Source organism: Cyclopterus lumpus, chromosome 24, assembly GCF_009769545.1.
Source record: "Cyclopterus lumpus isolate fCycLum1 chromosome 24, fCycLum1.pri, whole genome shotgun sequence".
Lineage (NCBI taxonomy): Eukaryota > Metazoa > Chordata > Actinopteri > Perciformes > Cyclopteridae > Cyclopterus > Cyclopterus lumpus.
Genome location: NC_046989.1, coordinates 13,791,886 through 13,809,414, shown reverse-complemented (window position 1 = coordinate 13,809,414; position 17,529 = coordinate 13,791,886). Strand labels below are relative to the sequence as shown.

The 17,529-nt window shown below is 42.6% G+C and overlaps 4 protein-coding genes across 4 annotated transcripts; all 4 read right to left on the bottom strand.

Annotated features, from left to right (window-relative positions):
• Positions 1-1,644: 1,644 nt before the first annotated feature.
• Positions 1,645-6,780, bottom strand: c24h1orf198 (chromosome 24 C1orf198 homolog). Its single transcript, XM_034527455.1, has 6 exons — positions 6,439-6,780; positions 5,934-5,984; positions 5,395-5,520; positions 4,985-5,152; positions 4,040-4,408; positions 1,645-3,000 (listed from the first exon to the last, which is right to left on the bottom strand). Exons 1-6 carry the CDS (start codon positions 6,742-6,744, stop codon positions 2,944-2,946), a joined length of 1,077 nt encoding a protein of 358 aa, XP_034383346.1. The 5' UTR covers positions 6,745-6,780; the 3' UTR covers positions 1,645-2,943.
• A 1,150-nt stretch (positions 6,781-7,930) lies between these two features.
• Positions 7,931-10,412, bottom strand: LOC117727745 (gap junction Cx32.2 protein-like). The gene is made up of 3 exons (XM_034528175.1): positions 10,321-10,412; positions 9,128-9,274; positions 7,931-8,560 (listed from the first exon to the last, which is right to left on the bottom strand). Exons 2-3 carry the CDS (start codon positions 9,254-9,256, stop codon positions 7,931-7,933), a joined length of 759 nt encoding a protein of 252 aa, XP_034384066.1. The 5' UTR covers positions 9,257-9,274; positions 10,321-10,412.
• Positions 10,413-12,011: 1,599 nt separating this feature from the next.
• cx32.3 (connexin 32.3) lies at positions 12,012-13,143 on the bottom strand. Its single transcript, XM_034527457.1, has one exon. The coding sequence runs from the start codon at positions 13,117-13,119 to the stop codon at positions 12,259-12,261; it is 861 nt and encodes a 286-aa protein (XP_034383348.1). The 5' UTR covers positions 13,120-13,143; the 3' UTR covers positions 12,012-12,258.
• A 1,783-nt stretch (positions 13,144-14,926) lies between these two features.
• On the bottom strand, positions 14,927-16,707 carry cx34.5 (connexin 34.5). The gene is made up of 3 exons (XM_034527644.1): positions 16,579-16,707; positions 16,152-16,337; positions 14,927-15,514 (listed from the first exon to the last, which is right to left on the bottom strand). Exons 1-3 carry the CDS (start codon positions 16,705-16,707, stop codon positions 14,927-14,929), a joined length of 903 nt encoding a protein of 300 aa, XP_034383535.1.
• Between the last annotated feature and the right edge of the window lie 822 nt (positions 16,708-17,529).

The following is a 17,529-nucleotide window of genomic DNA, read 5'->3' as shown; positions in this document are numbered from 1 at the left end:
TTAAGAAGAAATACCACCAATCTTACAGTCTAAAATGTGAAAAATGTCCTACTTTTCTTTATCTTATACAATTTTAAATGAATGATTTCATCAACAATGAAACTAATTTAAAGAAGTTACTGTGGGCTTCAAGGAATTGCCCTGAAAATGTTTCACATTTAATAAACCAACAATGACTAAGTATTATATAAGTTACAGTCCTTTTAAATACATGAGCGTTACATTTAAAAGCACCCCATCAAATTCCCAACGTGATACAAGATTACAATTGAATTGAACGTTTTTGGATCTACATTTGTGTAATTGTGCATATTTTTTGCATATTTTGCTCTCTCAGCATATTACATTGCCATGTGGACGATTGAATGTACGACTATCTGCTGACCTCTCAGACCTCTAAAATAGGAAAACATGTCAGTGTGGTGCACAGCTGACTCCGTATCTGTCCGATCAGTTCTATGGATTAATTCATTTTCAGTTGAATAATCCGCCATGTTTTATTAGACATTAGGTAACAAAAATAACCGTCCTGTTCCTGTTTCAGCTGCAGGTTCAATACTGTTTAACGGTTTTTCATTCAAACATTTGTAGTGAAGAAAAGGTGAGAGGGAACACAAAGCAGCCCTTCAGAGTGTGGAGGTGCTGGGAGGTGCTGGGAGGTGCTCCTGGGTGGTGCTGGGAGGTGCTGGGAGGCGGTTGGACCGGACAAAGGTGCCACAGTTCAGCGAGGGATGATGAACACAAACATACAGTAAAGACCAATACTGATACATGATATATTCAGATTTAATCTGTTTGTGGTTGATTTTGTTTTGACGGGAAAACATCTTCTCTGGCCAGGGAGGAGCGTGATGTCGAGTGATCATTAAAATGATAACTATCCTTATCACCTTAAAAGCAATAGATGCTATACTGGATTGTACCCTATGATAAATGTGAGCGTGCCAAACTGACATGCGAGGAGGACCAGGATGAGACGGGGTGACGTAGTTTAAAACATATACCTACGCCAACTCCTTTTGCATAAGACACAGTCTCATTCAAAGGCTTACAGCCATGGCACTGTTTACCCTGGCGCCCGTTATGTCACCACAGTCCAGCTGTGCAGGCTCACATGTTCTGGTCACGCAGTTCACTAACGGTAACTGGCGGGTGAAGGTTTTCAAAGTGATCTCCTATACGCAGTAGGTCCTCGTCCTATAGTTGCCGTCTTCGGGGCGTCTTTAAGAAGAACCACCTCCTGTTCTCTGGCTTTGCAATGCCACTTCTGAAACACGGCACAACTCTGAAGCCACACTGTCGCTTTGTGTCCGAGGGAGATGGTGGAATGAGGTCTGGTTATTCTAAACTGGGCCAATGTGTTGAACGGCACAGAGTTTCCTCTGGGCACCAGACACCCATCCCTCCTCCTCCTCCTCCTCTTCTCCTCTATGGCATTTTGGATCTGGTAGGAATTACAGCTGGAGGGATTGAGTGATGTTGTATTTGTAACCATAACAGACACTCCAGTGACCCCCTGTTTCCCCTCTCTGGAGGGGGGAGTTTGTGTCCTATAAAATGTTTCATTGTTTCGCAGAAGAAAAGACAAAAGACAAGAAACAGGTTTGACTTATTCATTTACTTTCATCCAATTTTTGACCTAAAAATGCACGAGTGCAATATACAAGTATAGCATCAGATACAATCAGCCGATAAATATAAAATTCAGTAAAATAGTACTCTAATCATGTAAACCGGACACAAGTGGTACAAATCACGACATGCCCGGCCTATTTATCTAAAACACGACGGTCGGCTGCATCTTTCTTCACTATAAATGCACACTAGCTTTGCTCTGCACTAGTTTGATGTTCACGGTGGCGGCTGGGAGGGGTGACTTGGTGGGAGGAGCGTTGTGGCGTCACTAAATCCACACAGGGCATCCGTAACAGCTTCCACATTCAATGACAATGACATTCGAGCACTTCCATGGCCGTTCTTATTTTTGGTTTCCACTTCATTTAAACCACCATCTTCCTCAATGACGTGTGTGACGTGTGAATGTTGGGAAATACATTTCTGCCAACGGCAAAATCCCACAATATTCCCCACCAGGAACAATCCTTTAAAATTCCATGATATTCCAAGAACTCCATAACCAGTAGGAACATCGTCTGTAGTAATTGCACCATGTGGTCCGAGACTGTAAAACTCTTTTAGGTGTATAGGAATATAGAGGTACGTATAAATAAAAGCACATTAGAGAGCAAAATCTTTGTAACAAAAAAGGACAAACAGAAAAGACGAATAAGTTGTTCTAGTTTTTTGCAAATGGAAATTTGACCCAAAATAAAAATGTCCTTGCTTGCTAGGATAGTGTCTAAAAGTTACATGTGCAGGGCGGCCTGGTCCCACCGCTACCGTGCACTCACTGGAGACACGATCGACCGGTTACCAGAGTTACAAGGAAATTCAGTGATATCTTTGGCTAATGTCATCTGAGAAAATGTATGATTGGTGTCGGTAAAAGAAAAACATTGGGTTTTTCATACTACATCATCCCTCCAATTTATTTATTCGTACTTTTATTTAACAGCCTTCCGGGGTAAAAGCATGTATATTCTAAAAATCACATTTTGATGCCGTCATCTTTTCACTGAGCTGATCGCAGTGTGAATGCAGGTCAGGGGGAGCACAACCCCGGCTCACTCTGCACTCATTGGGCAACAAATGGAAAACCTGATTAAGAGGGGGGAAGGGAACACCAGCACACACAGGCAGTGAGATAATGTCTTACCAAGCCACTGAAGATAATTACAACAATATATAACGTGGTCATTCTAAAAGGTGGGCGTGTTGTTCATTCTAGACGTGGATGTCTGTGGTCATGGCAGTGTGGTCCTTCTTTAGAGTGATGGTGAGGATGATGATTCATTCATAGCGGTGACTGGTCTCGGCTGTGCTTTACCAGTTGTCTAAGAAGTCGAATCCAGTCTTCAGGAGGTTGTTGTTCGTGTTGAACTGAGGGGGCGGGAGGTTGGGAGAGACAGAGACACAGTTGAGTTTATACTCTCTCTCTCTTTTAATTGCATCCCTCAAGAGTCGTCCCATTTTATTTCCCTTGAGCACGAAGGCGTTCTTTCATGTTCTTCCTTGTTACGTATGCTTTTAAACCCGCTTGGTTGTGTTTGTTTGTGCTGGTGTGGAGGCTGAGAATCAAACTCGGGTGCAGACTAAACAACCAGACAGAGACTGAAAGGTTCAGTTCAGCTCCAATTGGACTCATGCTGCTCATCTGTGTTATAAAAGCCAAACAGACCAACCGCAGGACTGTGCGATTTCTGTTTTAGCATTAATCCACCTACTGATCGTAACTAAATATTTACAGCTCATAGTTGATGTTTATTAAGTCAGTCTGAACAAAAAACGGACCAAAACTAAAAAAAAAGGCAACAATGCAGTGCAACTGCAGTTGTGAAAGCGGCCTTTAGAAAACGTGGGGTAGGGAATAGCTGCTGGTGTGGATCTATGAATATAAATATTGGGCTGAATGGAATTTTAAAGGCATTACTTACTATTACTTTTATTTTCTGAGTAGACATATTGCGAGGTGTGCACAGCTTTACAAAAGATAACATTCAAACACTTTCAAGGTACCTCAACCAAAGATTTACGAACTCTCTAAGCAATTATCATCAAATTTAATTGTTACTATAAATGCACTGGTTTACAGATTGAATCTATACTCACAGCAGTCAATGTATATTGGTACTGTTCACAATATAAAAAAAGGGGGGGGGGGGGACCGTTCAGTTGTGTAGAAGCATCCTCCTCCCTATCCAATCCCCCCACACACACACACACACACACACACACACACACACACACACACACACACACACACACACACACACACACACACACACACACACACACACACACACACACACACACACACACACACACACACACACACACACACACACACACACACACACACACACACACACACACACACACACACACACACACACACACACGTATCGGTTTCAGAACTCACCTGGGCAAAGGTGGGGCTGGCGGATGAACCGTCGTCCTCCCTCTCTTTCTCCCCCCTGGCGGAGTGGTGGGAGGGCTTGGACATCATGCCGGAGGAGAACACTTCATCCACGGTGCTACCGGCCGACGGCAGGGTGCTCTGAGAGCGCTCCCATCCTGCCACCGACGACGACACGCTGACAGGCGATGGTGGGTTTGGCGAGATGGAGATGGACGCAGGTGTTGCGCTTACAGCGACAGGGCTAGGGATAGGGATAGCGATGGGGGGGTTGGGGGCAGGAGGTTTGGGCGCTCGCTGCTTGGTGGACCTGGTGGAAGCTGGAGGGTGAGGATCTACTGCCTCATGCTCCTTGGTGGTGACAGTGGACTCCTGGAGAAAATATATATATTTACTGTTGACATCAAAAGGTCACTGGTACAGTTAATGAGATTTTAAATATGTTTAAGATCATTTTATTTAAAGGAGATAGAAAAACAACTAACTAATAAAATTGTTAGGAAACTGATTGTGATGAAGAAGAGTCGCATATCTGTTGATGTGTCCCTTTAAGTTTCTTGTATAATCACAACAAGCTACAAAAAAGGTGGTTGTTGTGGCTGTACAGTGAAAAAAATCCCAGCAACAACAAATATGCACAAAACTAGAAAAGGAAGAAGAGCAAAGAAGAACATTCAGAAACAATATAGACGTTCATATCGTTGTTTTCTTTTGGGACTGCATTCACCATCTGCTTCTCCGACACCAGCGATCTCGGCTTCAGGCTAAACTCTATTTCAGGATGCATGTGTTGGGGAGGGGAGCTTTCAATCTGTTGTTTGTGAGGAACTGTACAGACCCAAAATGCCACGCTTGTGCCAAAATGTGGGAACAAACATTAACGACACCTGTTGCTTGAACGGAAAACGTCACCGGATAGCGAGAAGAGCGGAAGGTTTCAGCGTTTACCTGTCGGAGGTAGGAGGGGAGGGGTTTCTCTCCTTTCTCGAGGGATTTGATCTGGCTGGGGGTGAGGGACTGGAAGTCGGCTTGCTCTCCCTCCAGCCTGGACCTCTCTGCGCTGATCTTCCAGAAAGATGACTCTTCCTCCGGCCTCCGTACCTCACTGACGGTAACCTTCAGTCGCACAGTAACACGTTTGTTTTAAACCGTCCCAAGATAAGGGGCTGTTTTCATCAAAAAGCACAATTTCATGGCCTCTTTGGTGAATTTCCTGGGACATTTTCTCTTTTCTTGCAATTGTGATTTAAGTTACAGTAATGGTTATTCAAAAAGCAATTCCAACTGGAGATAGTGATAGGGTTAGGGGTCGAGATACGGACCATTCAAACACGCCAACAATGCACTAATTATCATACCTTGGCTCCTGGCGTGCTCTTGCCAAGCTGGCTGGAATGAGGAACCTTTGCAGCCTTTGAGTCGGCCTGCGAGGCGGAGAGCCCTTGGTCGGCAGGGCTCAACGTCAAGCTGAAGTCCAACTGGCTCTGAGAAGGAAGCAACGATATCTCACAACGCTACATAGACCCATTAGCTAACTTGACACTACAACACATAAGTCCTGGAATGACACAGGAATAGATGACCATTATGATAATAGAGTAATCATTTAAGTAAATTGTCCAGCAACAACCCCAAATATTGTCCGTTTCAATTATTTGTATGCATTTGTAAACTGATCATTTGTTTTTTTTAAGATTGTTCGTTTGGTAAAAACAAACAAACAAACAATTTGAAGACATTTTCATAGCCTACACAATTTCTGAATGAAAATGTTGTCAACCCTGTGTATTGATAATGCCAAAAAAAAAGTTGCAGAGCTACAATATTGTGCCAAATTTCTTTGCAGAAACATTTGTGTCAGACTCAAAACTTAATATTAAATGCAGAATATAATTACCTTCGTCTCCCACGAGAAAGGGGCAGAATGCTCATCTTGCCAGGTAATATCCTGCAGAGGAACACAACAGTGTGGCAACAATTTCAACTGACACACTGAGGAATTTCCTTAAATAGCCTAATAGGCATGATGACAAACAACGCTGTGTACACCATATCGAGGACTAAAGACATTAATTACATTGTAGCCAGCAAAAACAACAGGAACCGAACACACACATGTTATGGCCATGTTATTGATATGAGCCTATTGTAAGTATGTCCAGCAGAACGTATCGATATATATATTTACCAATCGATGATTTCCTGTGATCGTGACTAAATGTCACTCCAAACGGCAGCTCGTACGCAACGTATGAGGAAGCCACAATGACGTAAGGCACAATGACGTAAGCCTATGTGTTTCACCGGGCTACGTGGCTAACGTACGTGGCTACACGGGCTACTCTTACCTCTAAAAACACACACAAAGCCATGTCATATCAATTAAAATGCGGTCCAAGTACCTCTTCGCCGAAATGAACTATCTTCTGGCCCGTTTGAATGAGCAGTTTCGGGTAGCAGACCACGTCTTCGCGGTCGACTCTGTGCATGGCGTATCGGGCTCGGATGTGGGGATCCATCATCCCGCTGTCAATGGCGCTGTCCTGCTCCTGCGGCGTCATCTTCTCCCAGGACGGGCCGTGCTTGGCCTCAATGTGCTTCCTCTCCTGCATTATCTTCCTCGCCATGGAGTTGATGGAGGAGAAGTATTCGAACTTCTTTTCCTCCATCCTGTGGGCGTCGAGCCCCGCCATGGTCGCGGCGGCCATCTTTAGCTCTTTTCCAGCTGTTGTTTATTGTGTGAGAAGGAGAAGGGAGCTGGTGGGCGGGGCCGTGGGCGGGGCCACGGGCGGACACAGTCGAACGGGATAACTGCGCCATCTAGTGGTATGGCGCAGCACCCACCACCCACAGGTTGGGTGGAGTTGCAATTATTATGACCTTTTAGTTTGATACGGGGAACTTGTCAGCAAACTGTTACTTATTTATCTACACATCCAAAAGTTAAGGAGCAGAAATACCGTACAGTTAGAGTTCCACCAACATGTCTGTCGAAAGTTGGTCCACTTTGTTTTAGCTCTTGTTTATCCATCTTTTAAGCTGCTAAACCCTAAAAATCAATGAAAACAAGGTACAATCGCATTACACATGCATAAATCTCAAATTCATAGAAAACCTGCAGTGGGGGACTTGAGTGAATAACAATATACACATTTCTAATTTCGTTGTTTTCATTTTTTTGTTTTATGAATTATAGAATGTTGAATGTGATGAATCATGAAATCATAAAACAAAAACTGAGATGCAGTTTGAAATGTGTTAGACTAAACTTCCCACATGTTTAATAAACATTATCATTTATAATTTAATTATGTTTTACAGTCAGTTACAAACACATGCACATATATTCCAATACAAAACATGAAACAAGGAAACGATTTGTTATTAAAATATGTACAGTCCTAAAAGGCATGCCTGCAAATGTAATAATATTTAGAAGAAACTTATTAAAAGTATCTCTAACGGTAACTGTACACACGACAAATACACTCATTTATAGCACAACTAATGGCTTTTAACTAGTGCAAACTGGTCCTGGGACACAACCCATTGGGTCAGACCACAGCGGGGAGACGTTAACAGTCTCAGTGACCAATGTGCCACTTTGGGGCGCAATAGTCAAATATATGTTGTGGTAATAAAAACACAAAGCAAGAACTAAATAAAAATCACAAAAGCTCACTTTTTGTACAATAGTTAACAGTTTGCTTCAGTGATATAGTACTTTTATATATTCTATCATTTCTTAAAATGTGCATCACTTTAAATATATTATTGTTGTTGTTGTTGCTTCACATAAATAATGCTTGGTGTAGTTTGACACAATTGGTCTATTCAGTTACATGTGTATCCGCCCCTGTTTCTTTTTTCTGCATGTTAACTCGTGAGCCTTCTTCAGACTGTGCTCTGGCTGACGTCATGGAGGCGGGGCTTCTCGCCATTTGACCCCAGGTGAAGGGCAATGACCCGCACCTTTTTCGCCCTTCGTCTGGATGAGCAAGAGCACGCCAGGTAGACTATCTCGGCCACGTTGAGTACCAGAGAGATGCAGGACACTACGAGCATGAAGAGGATGAAGATGGTCTTCTCCGTGGGGCGAGACATGTAGCACTCTACGGTGAAGGGACAGGGGGCTCGCGTGCAGACGACTCTCGGGTCCATGATGAACCCGTACAGGTAATACTGCCCCACGATGAACCCGACCTCCAGGAGGATCCTGAAAACGATGGAGGTCATGTAGTTTCCCAACAGGTCGCCTTTAATCTTGATGTGGCCCTTGTCGTCGGAGTACTTCGGACCTTTGACGAGTTCCCCTTGTGTCGCCATGTGCTCCCTCATCTTATTCTCCTTGTGGATGACGTGGAGCACGTGGCCGAGGTAGATCAGCGTCGGAGTTGACACAAAGATAATCTGGAGCACCCAGTACCGGATGTGTGAGATCGGGAAGGCCTGGTCGTAGCACACGTTCTTGCAACCAGGCTGTTTGGTGTTGCAGACCATATTCGACTGTTCGTCTCCCCACACCTGTAATGTTCAGATGAGGAGTTAATATCATTATATATCAAATTAAGTGAGTGCTCTTGTCACTTTTATAAACATAAAGGCGTTTAATTTAGCTTACAGCACAAATCTGTCCGAACCCACATTGATAATTGTCTTCATAACGGCTAAATGATAAACACGCAGGCAACAAAATGGCATTCTGAAGATACATTGTTGTGGTTTATTTCTAAATCAATAAAAAATTTAAATTAAGAAAAACATGTTTTTTGTGCTAATTAAGCAGAATGGATTTCTACTTGTTCCCAAATGCATGCTGGGATATCTTCCAGGCCCTGTGACTCTTTGTAAGATAAGCAGTACAAATAAAATCCTTTCATTATTTGAAATGTGTCAATATGGTAAAACTGTCTTGTTAAAAGTATAAAGCCTGATCATTTGTTATCAAGCCAAGTCGGTGTGCCTTCGATGCGACCACCAGAGGGCGTCATTTCACAGGAAAGCTCTTAACGTCTCATAAAGGTAATTGAGGCATTCATCAGTGAGGTAAAGCGCACACACAAATACAGTATGAACCAAAGGAAAAGAGACCTTCTCTGCTCCAGCTCCAAGGATCATGATCCTGAAGATGAAAAGCACACTGAGCCAGACCTTCCCGATGACGGTGGAGTGGGACTGGACCTTGTCCAGCAGAGAGGACAGAAAACTCCACTCTCCCATGGTCTCTGATCTGATGGGCTAAAGCAAATAATATCATATTTTAGATGATAAAAAGCATTCTTGAAATTGTAAATCACTCGTTTTGTCATTGCCCAAGTGAGTTATAATATTCCAGGCATGTACAAAGTGTTTGAGAACAAAAGCATAATTTGCAAAAATGTATTTTGTTGTTTATTTAAGTCATGACTGGTGATACTTTAGTCTCCATATGACATGTAGCACACAATTATGGGACAAAGCATCTTTGTTGTGATTATTGATTAACATTGAGGGTAAAACATCGTCAGCAACAGCAGGAAGTCTTGCTGAGTAGACACAATCCCACTTTGTAAAAACCCTCATCTGAAGTGGAGCATGATCGGAACGTAAACAGGGAGCCATACAAAACTATCTGTAACGAGGACTTATCTCAAGCTATCTCACTCTATGGAATTATATATAATGATTGGAGAGTAATTTATATTCCAAAGATTTCTGAGCGTCTTTGAACTGCTATAAATATGTATATATTTTGTATTGGAAGAAAAGCCCTTTGGTTAGTGGATCCTAACTACACATCAAGACTTTATCGAGCCACATTTTAAATATAATATGGTGTATGTAAGCATTGCCAAGAGCGTTGAACCCCAAGAAAATGTGAACATAATATAGATTGAAATTGGCCTTTCTGCATGAAACTGTTACTTTTTATGCCTTAAGTATATATTGATGGTCATACTTTTGTACTTTTACTTATATACAATTTTGAATGCAAGACTTTTTATTTCCAACAAAGTGTTTCCACACTCTGCTAACACACACACACACACGCACACACACACACACACACACACACACACACACACACACACACACACACACACACATACTTATAAGAACACTCTTACAGCACTGTGCTTAGAACATACTCATACAAATATATCCAATATATCCATCATAATATAGCTTTGAGGTAGTGTATTGTATTCCAAAAGTAATACAATTACATTTAAGTTTGAATTCATGACATTATGTATAGTGTGCAGCAAATAAAACATAAAAAAAGAAGTCATCGCAGACCTTACCTTATGATTTAAAAGGCCTGTGTGCCTGTGTCACCAGCTGTGGAGATGAATGATAGAGCCCAGTGAACCAAAGCAGACCTGTCCACGCTGCCTTGAACTTTAGATTAGATGAAACTGCGCAACATGTGCGTCGTCACCGAGTGGATCATTTTGGGCAGAGAGCACTCAGATTGTACAGGTTAATAATTGTCAGTGCTATAAATCAAATTATTGTACTCGTGATTTTTCTACAGCTGTTTTATGCTATTGTTCACTAACACCAAGGTGTGGTTTTTGTATTGATGCTACTTTATATTTAAATCTCACACACAGACGCAATAAATGGAGGACAAAATCCAACTTTTTGCATTTTGTACCTGTGACATAAATGCGGGGGCCAAAGGGAATTGGCCCAATAACAGGAGCACCCACACAGGATGATGCAATCCAGTTTAACCTTGCAATGAGTGCGACGTGAGGATTAAACAGTTACTCATATTTTGTTGAAACTGTGTGAACAGCAATTTTTTTTTTGGGTGGGGGGGGTTCTCGGAACAAACAGAGCAACTCTGATATTATAAGCTCCACAAAGATGCTTTTGTTGAAGGGATTTTGTATTGAATTGCAAAATGTTGAGCAGGTCCTCGTGACCGCTGCAGGTTTTATGGCTGTGTTTTGTCCCCATGATATGTCCCACGTAGATCTGATGTGCATGTCCTCAGCCTATATGAAGTCACTCAGATGAATACGTGGTGGTGACTAACAAATGTCAATCCACCAACCACTCCCTGTTCTGAAGCAATAGCGAGCAGACGCTATGATAAAGTTACATTACATTACATTACATGTCATTTAGCTGACGCTTTTATCCAAAGCGACTTACAATAAGTGCATTAAACCATGAGTCCCAACTCAGAACAACAAGAATCAAGCACGTACAATTTCCTCAATAAAGTTAAACTACAAAGTGCTATCGGTAAGGGACATTTAAGTGCTACCAAAGTGCTACTACGGCGCTACCTTCCCTATTCAAGGTATAGTCGAAAAAGATGTGTTTTTAGTTTGCGACGGAAGATGTAGAGACTTTCTGCTGTCCTGATGTCAATGGGGAGCTCGTTCCAAGTTGCAATGGTTATTAATCTGTCACGCACCAGACAATGAATTGGCAACAGATTGGCTAATTGATTAATTATTAAAGATGTTGTTCTCAAATATGAATTCTGTTTATTCATCACATTCCAGTGATATTACACATATATTATACAGATTTGAAAATGTCACCGACATTTGCAAAGATTTCATAGACCGAATACCTTGAAAAGAATCTACACTCATTAGTAATGAAAATAATCATTAGTTAAATAAATAAATAAGTGTAAATCACATTCTTTGAGAGTAAGGCGTTTGACTTTGAAGTGTAAACCTGTCAGCTGAAAAATAATAGTCATGAAACACTTTTTTTTATCTTAAATTTGAATCATTTATTAACAACAATACAGCACACACAAATGTCGCCCAGACACAGTAGCAACTGTTCCACCACAATCATCATCAACTTCATCTTCACCGTTCAGTGAGCACAAATATTTCAAGTCCTTTATCATGAACACGGCAATAACTTACAGGACACATTCAAAAACTAGGCCGAGGCAAAAAGCTCACTAAAAGGTTAACGAATGAGTATCGAAGAACACAAATGCATCATCAACATTGCACCCTTTCCATTGTTTTTTTTTTTCCTGTTAAATAATACAAAATGTATACAATGTGGCCCTTTTTAAAAAATAATCAGATGTATGCACGACTTAATAACTACATGGTGACGAAGCTCCACCTTGATATTCTTTCATCATTTTTTAAAAAGCATTTTGCATGAACTCTTTACTTCAGGCTCTTAGATGTATCTGAACACGGAGGCCAGCAATCTGAAAACGGACATTTAATACATTCTAGTGTTTTTTAATGACCACTCAGTAGTCGCTTCTCCTCTTTGGCTCCATCCAGGCTTCCACCGATACTCTGGCTGGCCTCCAGCTCCATGTTCATCTTGTTCTGCTTGAGCACGTCCTCTCTAACCGGCCACCTGGGAGACGACAGGCTGGCGGGGTTCTCTGCCGAAGAGATCTTGTGAGAGCGGGGCCTGGACCCACATCGGACCCTGGTGCAGATCAGGTAGAACACCTCGACGAAGTTGAGAAACAGGGAGACGCAGGCCACCACCAGCATGAAGATGATGAAGATGGTCTTCTCCGTGGGCCGGGACATGTAGCACTCCACCGTGAAGGGACAGGGCTTCTTGGAGCAGGGGAACATGGGCACCATGATGAAGCCGTACAGGTAGTACTGGCCGATGATGAAGGCGGCCTCGATGATGATCTTGAACACGAGTTGGGTCAGGTAGCTCCCCAGCAGGTTCCCCTTGATCTTCACCTTTCCCTTCTCGTCCGTGTACTTGGGCTGTTTGAGCACCCGGGACCCGCCTGGACTCAACAGCTGCTCCCTCATCTTGTTCTCCTTGTGGATGATGTGCACGGCGTGGCCCAGGTAGATCAGCGTCGGCGTGGATACGAAGATGATCTGGAGCACCCAGAAGCGAATGTGCGAGATGGGGAAGGTCCAATCGTAGCAGACGTTCTCGCAACCGGGCTGCTGTGTGTTGCAGATGAAACCCGACTGCTCGTCGCCCCAGACGCTCTCGGCACCGGCCCCCAAAACCATGATCCTGAACAGGAAGAGCACGCTCATCCAGATCTTCCCAATGACCGTGGAGTGGGACTGGACCTTGTCCAGCAGCCCTGACAGGAATCCCCAGTCACCCATCTTTATCAGCGATCTTCAGTTACCGATCTGTGATTAAAAAAAAGAATATAAGAACAAACGTCTGATTTAGTTAGAATAACTGCTGAATCATTAACTTAGTGTTGAATCAATATGCTGCTGCTGGAAGAAAGGCACTCATTGTTGTATTTAATGTAGGTAATCTGGAGACTTGAGATGTAAGAGGATATCAAAGCCCCGTAAACCCTGCGCTCGTCGGTTAATATTTTCCTAAAATAAACATTAATCAGAAATTTGAACGGAAGACTCTGTGGCATTATACTACTACGGCATAGTAGGCTGGTAGAGATCAAATTAAGAAGGGGAAAAAAAGCAGTGTGTAAATATAATTTAAAAGCTTTCGTGCTTTATAATATTACATATTATATACAAACAAATTAAATGTGACTTGTGGGCAAAGCTGGATGGTAAAACCTAAAAAACAATCTCAAGCAAGTATTAGTTAACTAAGTCCTTTTAATACTGGTTAAGAAATGAACACTCAAAACTAAAAACGTCACTTTCCTTGTTTATATATAAAATAAAGAATATTGTACATTTCCATTTTGTATAGTGCTCTTTACAAATATTCCCTCCTCGTTTTAATTTCTTTAAACTTACAAATGATTAGTTTGATATGTAGCACAGAACAATAATGGTTGCATCTTACCTGCTGGTCAGGAAGGACTGTCTCTGGCTGGGACGGATCACTAACTTTCAGGTTGGACCTTGGAGCCCGCCGGCTGAGGACCGATGAGGACACATTGAGCAACGCACATCTGGCTTCAGATGTGTGTTGAGACCAAGAGGACAGGTGTAATAATTGACAGGTGTTCTCAGTTTATCTTATTTAAATGGCCGTGGAATGGCCGTGGAAAGTGTATAATCACTAAAACAAGGCTAAATTGAACGGCTGCTCATATTTAAATATAATGCAAGTGGGAGTGAGGTTATGAATAGTAAGAAATGTCAGAGTTGAGTTGGAAGTCACATGACAATAAATATGAGATTCAACAACTGAGATATAACTAATTCAGCTTGTCTGATTCCTTTTGTTAGAGCCCTGCTGGCCGTTCGTCTTGTTCCCAGTGTGCGTGCTATGCTAACAGTCAAAGCTACATGTATTTCCCAAAATGTTTATATCAAAAAACTATTTCTTTAAAAGTACTCCAAAAACTAGCAATATTGCTCTGGGTTGTTCTATGTTTCTGTTTCTGTGATGAACAAATGCTTCGAGGAAGAAAAGGTGGATGTGATTGCAGCACTTTTAGAAGGAACAACATATTTACCATTTTACATAAAAAGAAATGCATTATAGCAAGTGGAGCTCTTTATATGGAGTATGATAGATTAGTAAAAAAACGCAGAGGTTCGGATTGGACTTGACAAAATCCAGACAGGCAAGCATATATATATATATATATATATATATTTTTTTTTTTGGAAGTATTGATTCTCGTTTCTGCTTGGAACACCTCTGATAAGATATATATATATATATATATATATATATATATATATATATATATATATATATATATATATGAGAGGTTTATTAAATCAACATTGTCTAAAATCATTCCCAAAAAATACACAATTGCAAAATCTGTCAAAGAAATGTCAGTGTTTTAAAATGACTGATCTGTCAACTGCAAGACATTTAAAAAAACATTTATTTGTATTATGTCACAGTAACATGTTGCATGTGACTAAGCACTGTTTACAGAAGCTGGCTACTCTCCCTCCCTCTTTCTTAGCTTCCTGCCCAAAGCCAAAGCACACAAAACACCCAAACCCGACCCCGCGTGCTTCAGATGCGGACCTCCCCTCCCGTGCTGTTGCTCTCAGGCGCCTCGTTCATAGCGGCCTCATTCACCCCCAACTTTCGGCCTTGGAGCTCCAGCTCCAAGTTGACAAAATTTTGGAGCATCTCGTCGCGGCTTTGAAAAGCTTTCCTCTCCGAATGCGGCGGAGTCACCGGCGTCACGGTGTAACCCTGCCTCCTCGCCATGCACTCCTTCGCGGCTTTCACGCACAGGTAGAGCAGCTCGACCACGCCGAGTAGGAGGGAGACGAGAGCCGACACCAGCATGAACCAGATGATGACCGACTTCTCCGTCGGCCTGGACAGGAAGCAGTCCACCTTGTGGGGGCACGGGAAGCTGTGGCAGATGTAGCGTGTCTGGAGGGTGAAGCCGTACAGAAAGTACTGACCCGCGATGAACAGCACTTCCAGGATTATTTTGGCCACAAGATGGAGGCCGTAACTGCGAAGGAGACTGCCGCGGATGCTGATCTTGCCGGTGCTCTTGGTGTACTTGGGAACTTTGAAGGACCTTCGAAGGAACAGGCTGGCCTGGTCGTCCAACTCGGCCTGCTTCTTTATCCTCTCCTTCATCTCGGATTGGAAGAACAGGGATAAAAAGAGTTAGACGTGTTTTAGGTATTGGAAAAAAAAAAAAGACTTGCATATGCATTGGAAACAATTAGGAGAAAGATGAAATATGGATGCCACCGTCGAGTATGAAGTTCGGGAAATTGATGACGTTTTTGCCAAATAAATTATTCCTCAACACTTATTGCGACTTATTGCTAAGTGTTGAGGAATCTCCCCCCTTGAAACTTGGAAGCGTTTGGACTTTTTGTTTTTTGGAAGTATTGATTCTCGTTTCTGCTTGGAACACCTCTGATAATTGACACATTTACTTTTTCTGACTACAAACCCACAATAAGTGAGTTTTGGGCTCTGAAAATATAGATATGGGTTAGGTATCGCTTTAAAGCTGTATTAATAATATATCGGCCCCTCGGAGGCAGACAAAGTGGAAACAGCTGCCAGAGGGGTTTGATGAGAGCAGATCACTTAGATTTAGTAAATATGTGAGCTTGAATAAGATGAATTTTGTTGATAATCCTCAGTGGCACAACACTTTTAGGTCACTGGCCCGGGCTTCTGCCACTACAGGTGTGGCGTGCCTGACAAAACAGCATTCACCAGTCTCTCCTGTCCCACTACGCCCACTGCAGCGACACACCTTCTTCTCAATGTGGATCACGTGGAGCACGTGACCAAGGTAGAGCAACTTTGGAGTCGCCACGGCAATAATCTGAAAGACCCAAAAGCGGACGTGAGAGATGGGGAAGGCGACGTCGTAGCAGACGGTCTCACAGCCGGGCTGCAGGGTGTTGCACACAAAGTCGGACTGCTCATCGCCCCAGACCTAGAGGAAGATGAGAGAAACGAGATGATGCATGTGCTACTCCAAACTTGAGGGAGTTTAACTTGTAGTCGGGACCATGTTTAATGCCCTGTACCTCGGGATGACCATAGAAAATAAAGTGCTCATGTGCCATTTCTGGCTTTTTAGCTGGGAGGAGGGAGGAGTTTGAACCACTCCCTACATTGTGGCTACTGCTGCGAAGTCTGTTTTTGAAATGGTGGGAGAAAAACGAAGACCAGACCTTGTCGGCGCCGGTGCGCAGGACCAGGATGCGGAAGACGAACAGCACGGTGAGCCAGACCTTGCCGATCACCGTGGAGTGACTCTGCACTTTATCCAGCAGGCGGCCCAGCACATCCCATTCGCCCATTTCAGTCCCCAGTTGTCTAGCTTTCTGTGGGAGGAGGTCAATACGAAGAGGCTGCATGACCGACGGACAGATGGTCTCTGAAGATGTGCTCGCACCCTTTGGGGAGTAGGCACACTATTACTGCTCGACCAGAAGAGAACAGTTTGGAGTCCTGGTTAGCAATTGAGAAGCACCCCTTGACTGGACTTGTTATTTTCAGTTTGAAAGTTCTAAAATCATTGTAGGTGTGAAGGTCTGTACAGGAAGACTCACTCACAAGGCCAGACTTTTATCATTTCTTGCAGGCTCTATCGAAGCCACGACTGCTGACTCCGACTTATCTGCTGCAACAGGACCTTCACCTTGGTTAACACCAGCCGTCGCAAATCTTAATTTAAAGAACGGGAGCTCAACCCCTATTCATGCAGAATGAATACAGATTCACCAGCCTGAGTAGATAAGGCTGGTGTAAGTGGTCCATTTATTAGGTTTCTTTCACATAACAAATTATTATATTCTGAATTGGATCTTGTATGGTTCTTTAATGAGGCCTGTTTTGCCTTATGTTGCATTTATTTAATCAAAATACTCATATTGGGTCGTCTCACATCCTCACACGATTAGACGCAAGACTGTTTGGGAGTTGCGTGTTAGTTGTCAAGAATCACATCTTTTAATACATTCACACGTTGAACTACGTATGCACGTTTTAGCTTTTGTCAAATTGTGCATGGTAAAGATATTGTATAGTTTTACAGTAGTGTTATATAACGCCAACATAGTCCACAATGAAATCTCTTAAACTTTAACATTATTTCCAGTCCATGCACAGGACAATGAATT

Excerpts from the sequence above, each read along its gene's own strand:
- LOC117727745 (XM_034528175.1), bottom strand. The coding sequence starts at position 9,256 with ATGGGAGAGTGGAGTTTTCTGTCCTCTCTGCTGGACAAGGTCCAGTCC. Across the intron at positions 8,561-9,127 it reads TTGGAGCTGGAGCAGAGAAG|GTGTGGGGAGACGAACAGTC; the intron begins GTCTCTTTTCCT and ends TGAACATTACAG.
- c24h1orf198 (XM_034527455.1), bottom strand. The coding sequence starts at position 6,744 with ATGGCCGCCGCGACCATGGCGGGGCTCGACGCCCACAGGATGGAGGAA. Across the intron at positions 5,153-5,394 it reads AGAGCACGCCAGGAGCCAAG|GTTACCGTCAGTGAGGTACG; the intron begins GTATGATAATTA and ends GTGCGACTGAAG. Across the intron at positions 3,001-4,039 it reads CCAGCCCCACCTTTGCCCAG|TTCAACACGAACAACAACCT; the intron begins GTGAGTTCTGAA and ends CCGCCCCCTCAG.
- cx32.3 (XM_034527457.1), bottom strand. The coding sequence starts at position 13,119 with ATGGGTGACTGGGGATTCCTGTCAGGGCTGCTGGACAAGGTCCAGTCC.
- cx34.5 (XM_034527644.1), bottom strand. The coding sequence starts at position 16,707 with ATGGGCGAATGGGATGTGCTGGGCCGCCTGCTGGATAAAGTGCAGAGT. Across the intron at positions 16,338-16,578 it reads TGCGCACCGGCGCCGACAAG|GTCTGGGGCGATGAGCAGTC; the intron begins GTCTGGTCTTCG and ends ATCTTCCTCTAG. Across the intron at positions 15,515-16,151 it reads TGATCCACATTGAGAAGAAG|ATGAAGGAGAGGATAAAGAA; the intron begins GTGTGTCGCTGC and ends TTCCAATCCGAG.